Genomic DNA, 7304 nt, shown 5'->3' on the forward strand with positions numbered 1-7304 from the left:
AATTTTATTACATAATCAGTAACAAAAAAGAAAAGGTCTTAATGTTTAAAAACGTGTATATCACAATGGTGCTAATGTCATGAATTTAATTTAGAAATCATTTGATTCCTTCCTCAATTTTGTACAATGCAAACGTGAAAATAAAAGATTGACTCTCCACTCACACGGCCATTAGTTTACTTGTTCATCTGAGTAAATTCAGTACCATTAGCTTGTGCTCTGTTTCTTACTTCAGTTTTCTGAATGTTTGGTAACGTAGTGTAGTGTGCACTTTCCTTACGATGATGCATATCATTGATTAATATAAGTAAAAGTATGATCTTCAGCCTTACCGTTACTACCTTTTGGAAAATAAAGTTCACTCTGAATCCAACACTTGCTCATTCTCATCAGTGTTGTATAAAGAATTGTTGATTTTAAAATTCAATTGCATGGAGTTTGTGTCAGGCAAGAATAACTGAATGCTCTCCCACATCTGCATTTTGAAGATTTTGCAAAGAAATAAGTAATCTGTTCAAACCTGCATGTAAGTCCATGCAGTGAATAACATCATGTCACCTTTTAACCAAAAAAGGCACGTTTTGTTCGATTTAAAAGGACATGAGATGGTGAACAATAGAGGTCCGTGCAAGGAATGACTGGAGTGAAAACTCCCCATGAGTATTGCAACGTACAGGTTATTTTCCCACAAATGTTCAGCGATTTCAACGAGTTGCTTCTTTCAAGCGATACGTATCTTGATTTCATGGAATTGTCCTCCAATAATTTCAGTATGTCAGCATTTCTTCAATACTCACATCATAAATACCTTCATGGTATTCACCAATTCTAGTCACATGAACGTTTAATGGACTTCTTATTTAATAAAGTTGAAGTAAGATAAAATAAGTATTAGCATCAGTATAAGACGTCATTCTTCAGGTAATGTTAACAATGTGAGCTTTAAACACCAGCTCATATCTACAAATCATTTACATTGATTTGCTCTGTATATTTCTTTGCAAAAAATAGTTATGCAACATAAAAAATGCTTTTAAATTGGATACTTATCTACTATTGCTGGGGCCATATATTTGCACTTCAATATCATTTAAAACTGTGAAAGTAGGTTCATTCCGAAACTGAGAGGTTCTTATTGTGAATTCGTAAATCACTGTTTATATTTACCGTAACTATTACCATTGTGCAGTTATAATTCCACTATTCTCTGGCGGTTCCACCTTTTCATTTATCCTGGTAACACATTTGATCATTGCCCACTTATTCTGTGCTTGCATTGTATTCGTTTCACCACAACCGTCGCCTCACTGTTTGCTCTCACTATTTCTTTTGCCTCAGTTTCGGTGGTGTGTTCCTCGTTCTGAATCTATAGTTCTGTCCAATCCATATCTTGGATTTTCCATGTCACAGAACCTTTGGTCTAATGGGAACACCATTAACTCCCTGTACCTCCCCAAAGTATTTCCAGTCCTGATGTGGAGATCATGCCTTGTTCTTTCACTATTGCCAAGTGTCAATCTGTGGGAAATGCATCCCTCAGGGCACTTTGTGTCTACCTCCAGCAAACGGATTGCAATGGTCCGAGATGTCACCTCACTGACATTTTATTAACGCACTTCGAAAAGGATATTAAATATATGTCAGCCAGATATGCAACGAATGCATTAGAAAAAAGACTGGCAAAGCGCAGCCATTTTAGAAACATTTGTAAAGCGATTTTCTGCATTTGTTAAACACTTCCAACATCCACGGCCTTTTGCTTTCACATTCAAGGAGTCAAAAATATTGGACCTTGACAAAACTGAACGTTCTGCGTTTCTGCCATCTGGATTCTCCTGCATTCTGAATGTGCATTGATACCTTAGTTTCAATGACCATTGTGCAAATCTGAAAAGTCGGCCGTAAAAGAAAAAAAACAAATCACTGCTTTGATTATTTTCCTGTCTTTGATGTTCCACCTTGGTGTCCAGATTAACAATTTTAAGCCGAAGAGCCAACGATTGAAAACGCTAATTATATTTGAGTTATCCCGGAATAATAATATCATCCATGACCGTCAATTTATAAATTTAACGTCCACTATCTTAAGAACATCTCTGAAATGTACTAATTAATCATTTTTTCTAATGAATTAAGTTTTCATTAACAAATCTTCAATGCACAAATTATCTAATCGCAGTGGGTTCATTTCACATTACTGATGATACAATGCGATCCGTAGTATTACTGCTTCTAATAATAGCAGATACAGATTTACGTGATCGTACTGATGAACAAAATTGGAAACGAAATGCTCGAGGCTTAAAAAAAGTCCACCCACCTTCGTTGAACTCCGTTCCCAAATCAATAAACGCATGACAATAAATGTTAAATGAAGCACGCCTTCCCTCAGAACACTGAACTCTTAATTCACTAAGTGCTCCAATTTACTCATTCAGTTGTTCTCTCATATGGAGAGAAAAAAAAAACACCACACAGAACGTCTCCCTTACTAACTGCAAATTTGATGATTCTTGTCTTCCGCAGACTTGTGACGAGTCAGTCTCCAACTAAGAAGTAATGGTTAGATTAACAAAAACTTATTTAAGACCTTATTTAGGGCTCTATTCTGGAGAATATTTTCTGTGGTTTAATAGATGCATGTCGTATCAGAAGCTTCATGCTTAAATAAGCTGTTCACAGGTATCTTTTGTTTAAAGTCCGGTGAGAATTAGTGTCTTATTTTGCAAATGGAACGTGAGGAAGAGTCACGACTTCAATTCTTGCTGCATTGCATTGAGAAGCTTACGGTGTTCTTTGATCTTCACTGATCCAAGCAATTCTCATTTCCCTTTTAGATGCTGGTCATACATTTTGGGGATCGGAGATGAGTTACTCGCCACAGAAGCCCGAGCATCTAATGTATTCTGATAGCTCGAGCATTGATATGACAATGAGATCTTGAAACTCTTCATAACGTTAACTAATGTGCGTGCACAGATATTATGCTTCTTGCTACAGAGGCAATATGAGATTGTTCCTTCTAACATATCGAGCATTTATAATCTGGAATTCAGGGGGAGGAATATGTCGATTCAGTGGGTACAGTTGATGTATTAGAGAGGTCATTGGATGATTATTTCAATAGAAATAATATTCTACGTTGTGAAGACGAGGAATAGAAATTACACTAAGTCACGATGACCATTCAGTGAGGTGGTGCAGACATGATGGTCAAATGGTCAAATCTCTGAAATAAAACTCCGTGATTTACAATTCTTAAGTTTGATAAATGATGGCTGCCTCATCATCTGTTAGCAAGTGTTGATGTTCGAATGAACGAATTGGATAAATCTGCAGAATTTATGTCTGAGCCCGTATTTTGTAGGATTACTGAGTGCACCCTATAATTGCTGAATGTTGACGTGTAAGAAATATTAGCATGAAGCAACACACGGTGTATTAATCGTTTCCATGGCTGCATGGTGATTCCACTGGTACACACATCTGCGCTTCGCTGAGCAGGTCTAATCTTTTTACTGTAACTGAGTAAAAATGATCGAATAATTCATTCGCAGGACCTGCAGTCCATGAATTATTTTCAGATAATTAGTGCTGCTGGCCTAAAGTGCCTCAGTAATAAGTGCCTGGTACCACTGTCCAAAGCCAAGATGTTCCTAATTTGAACAGCTCGATTCATGTTCCGAGCACACACACACACAAACACACACACACACACACACACACACACACACACACACACACACACACACACACACACACACACACACACACACACACACACACACACACACACACACACACACACACACACACACACACACACACACACACACACACACGGACAGAGAAATGGAGAAGTGTTGCGTTTTGGGATTCACAGAATTGAAGGGACCGAATAATAAAGCATGAAGAATCAATGCATTAACAATCAACCGATATGAATAAGAACAAAGACGCTGCAGTATTTCTTTTGCACGATGTAGTTTACAGCTTTCTGAACAATATAACAGGAGACAGGAAATTATACACATGGCTGTGGAAATGAGATAGTGACTGATGATCCTCTTCTTGTCGTTCAGGTGTGACAGTATCGACCATCCTTCTCCTTTGACATTAATTATACCAGCAATTCGTCATGGAATTGTGCTGGACTCTATCCTGAGATCCGGGTGTGAAATATTATATCTGTGAAATTGAACCTTGGAACTCAATTGTGCAATGTTCTAATTTAGCTACTTCTGAGAGAATTGAAACATTGCTGAAACAGGAAATCTCACGGCATTCTTGACTTGCTGTCTGAATTTAGACTGAGTCGCCAGGTAAATAAACGTGTTCGTGCAGCAATTTAAGTTTCGCAACATAAACCCAACTCTTTGAAATATGAATTCCGAATTGTTGTAAGCCCTGGCATTTGCTCCTGTAAAGTTGTAATAGAGGAAATCGACAACATGCACGAACCACAGAAGAATGAAGCTGCCCGATATAGTGAAAAGTAAAACCACAGACCGCCTCCTGCTTTCCATCTCTGGGTCACCACAATTCTCTGCGGTACTATGTCCTCTTAGTCCCTTACGGACTCTACTACTCACTAAAATGTATTTCACTGTCAGAGCATTGAGCAATAAAATGAATGCGAATGGGAGCAATGGAGTCATAATATTATCAAACCAATCAAAAATTATCCATCCAATTTCATTGTAGTAGCTTGGCTTGATGTAACAGAACCATGGGATATTGTTAATTATCTTTCCAGGTTCTTGCGTGAAGTAGTAGGTGACATCTTTCAAAAAGAGCACAATCGAGGTTGTTGCTCGAACCATATGAGCAATTTTCTCAGTGCAATATTTTGGTTTTAATTTATGACAACAAATGGCTATACATCGATCTAAAGTGAAAGTAACCGTGAACCAGACAGAGCATTCAGTGGTGACACGTCGCAAGACATTGATAACACTACAGACCGGAGTAATGAAAATGAAAGATCCCGGGAAGTAGTAATAAATGATCCGCCATAGTGTGACTTCGGTGGTCATAAATTGCAGATCCGCTGTTGCCATGGCCACCAAGTAGTAAGTGGTGCACTTTGAGAGACCGCACTTTCCCTTGGATAAGATCGCAATGGCGACTATATTAACTGTGTGAGAGAAAATGGGTTCACAATTTCCAAATACTGTTTGGAATAGAGGTAGATGTGGGGTTGGATAATTTTCTTTTGAATCCTATCTCCACTCTGACTTGAACACACCGAATACTCGACAAGTTCTGAGCTTAAAACTTCATACAGTGGTCTGTAGATGTTCACTTTTTGAAAGAGTTATAATCTGAAAACATTCAATTAATTTGGATCTTTGATTACCGTTTTATGCAGTTTTAATTCTGCCTCACCATGTTTTACCCTAACAATAGCTGGAGTTCATTCATTACGCAAAGGAGACAATTTTTGGCGGCATGACAATTCATAACGTAACACCCAGGCCCTCAAATTATTCATACATCAAATGTATGGAGGTCATGAGTTTGTTAACAACATTATCCCAGTGTTTCTCTGACAATAAACAGTTGACAATCGTCTTTTTCAGTAGATCACATCGAAAGAACAGCAACAAGGCATTTATCTTGAAATGGACAAAAAAGAAGACTGACCAGTCTCTCCGTTTTCAACTTAATACTGTTTTGTACATTGGATAATATGTAGTTTCTCAAACAATTATTTTGAAAAATTACAATCAACTTCCCGTAAGCAAAGCAAACTGCATATAACTCTGCAATAACAAATACTGCCAAAATAACATCAAAATTAGGATCACTAAGCTACACTTAGTGCACTTCCTCAGGGAACAATGCTTCCGTTTGCAGAGTTTACTGATATCCACTATCATTGTTGAGTTTATAATTAATATCAATTCAAAATTGCACTGACAGGTGCTCCAAATTGTAGTTTACCTCAGAGACTTTCCTGATATTATTAACTGTAGTGAAGATATCAACTTCATAATTTAGACAACCAACAGGCGTCAAGCATGATTTTTCGTGCATACGAGGAAATAACTGCAACTTGCAGTATCATTGAAGTCATTTGGCTGAACGGAACTATATCACTGAATTAGTACCTGCATATGTGTGACTTTGCATTAGATATCAACATAAGCATCCACAGAATGAAAATGGATATCACCAGGCACCAAAGGATTGATACAAATTCAGTTTTGCAATGAAAAATGAAAAACATGTAACCTACCAGGGACACCAATAACAGCAAGCGTATTATGGTATATTTTTAACACATTGTCAATTGGATAATGCATTCTCTCTGAAGTGAGCTTTGCCTTCGTGCTACAGGCAATCGGACTGTGTTAGTGCCTTGCTGGAACTCGAGTGGGATGCTAATGTTGCAAAATATTTAAATTTATTGACACAAGTAAACATGTTATGGAAGGCAGTTAATTCCCCACTGTCATAGAACGTGTTTCATTGATGGTCACGTGCACATTTCTAATTACGAAAAATGTAATTATACATTAACTTATTCTACTGTAAATAAAGCTACATATTTCAAGTCCATTAAAAAATGCAATTGACTTCTTTCACTTGATTCTTCGCAGTTAGCAATCACGTCTGAAGATACCGATTGAAATGCATCATTTTCTTGCCATGTACAAATAATCAGCTGAACGTATCAACAAAATCAACTAAAACAAAACCAGAAGTTGCAGGAAATCCTCAGCAGGCCTGGCACATCTCTGAAGAGAAAGAAATATTAACACTTCGGGTCCGATGGCCCTTCTTCAGAACCCAGGGCAGCTGGGAAAATGACAGTTTACATGTAGAATGTGGGGTGCGGGAGGGGGTAACGAGTAAATGGTAGATGGGGTCAGAGTCGAAAGAGAGAGAAGAACGGTTGGACAGATAAAGTAGTTGACAGGATCTGGTTAGAGGGTAAATAGATGATAATTGGGACAGTTAGTGGTTTCCAATAGATAGTGGGTAACGAAGTGCTGATAAAGGGCTTTTGCACCAAATGTCGATTTCCCTTCTCGTCTGACATTGCCTGACCGACTGTGCTTTTCCAGCACCATGTTTTCGACTACAATAGCTAAATGTTGATAACGGGAAGATTTGCAGCCGTTGCTGTCCGTGACACTAAATAGATCTCCCACAACTTTGTGCCGCTGCGTCTCCTTTGGACAAGGAGAAGGGAAAGTGGTGTGTGTGTGTGTGTGTGTGTGTGTGTGTGTGTGTGTGTGTGTGTGTGTGTGTGTGTGTGTGTGTGTGTGTGTGTGTGTGTGTGTGTGTGTGTGTGT

At 38.2% G+C, this 7304-nt stretch overlaps 1 protein-coding gene across 1 annotated transcript; it reads right to left on the reverse strand.

Annotated features, from left to right (window-relative positions):
- Positions 1-4235: 4235 nt before the first annotated feature.
- On the reverse strand, positions 4236-6308 carry LOC148136324 (putative G protein-coupled receptor 139). Its single transcript, XM_087983777.1, has 2 exons — positions 6242-6308; positions 4236-5137 (listed from the first exon to the last, which is right to left on the reverse strand). The coding sequence occupies exons 1-2, from the start codon at positions 6306-6308 to the stop codon at positions 4236-4238; spliced, it is 969 nt and encodes a 322-aa protein (XP_087839903.1).
- Positions 6309-7304: the final 996 nt, after the last annotated feature.

This window comes from Chiloscyllium plagiosum, unplaced genomic scaffold, assembly GCF_037043375.1.
Source record: "Chiloscyllium plagiosum isolate Xiang-an unplaced genomic scaffold, Cpla_swu_hap1 HiC_scaffold_46, whole genome shotgun sequence".
Classification (NCBI taxonomy): domain Eukaryota; kingdom Metazoa; phylum Chordata; class Chondrichthyes; order Orectolobiformes; family Hemiscylliidae; genus Chiloscyllium; species Chiloscyllium plagiosum.

Bases quoted from the DNA above. Each gene is read 5' to 3' on its own strand.
- LOC148136324 (XM_087983777.1), bottom strand. From the start codon at position 6,308: ATGCATTATCCAATTGACAATGTGTTAAAAATATACCATAATACGCTT. The intron at 5,138-6,241 runs GTAGGTTACATG...TCTCTCACACAG, and splicing joins TGCTGTTATTGGTGTCCCTG to TTAATATAGTCGCCATTGCG.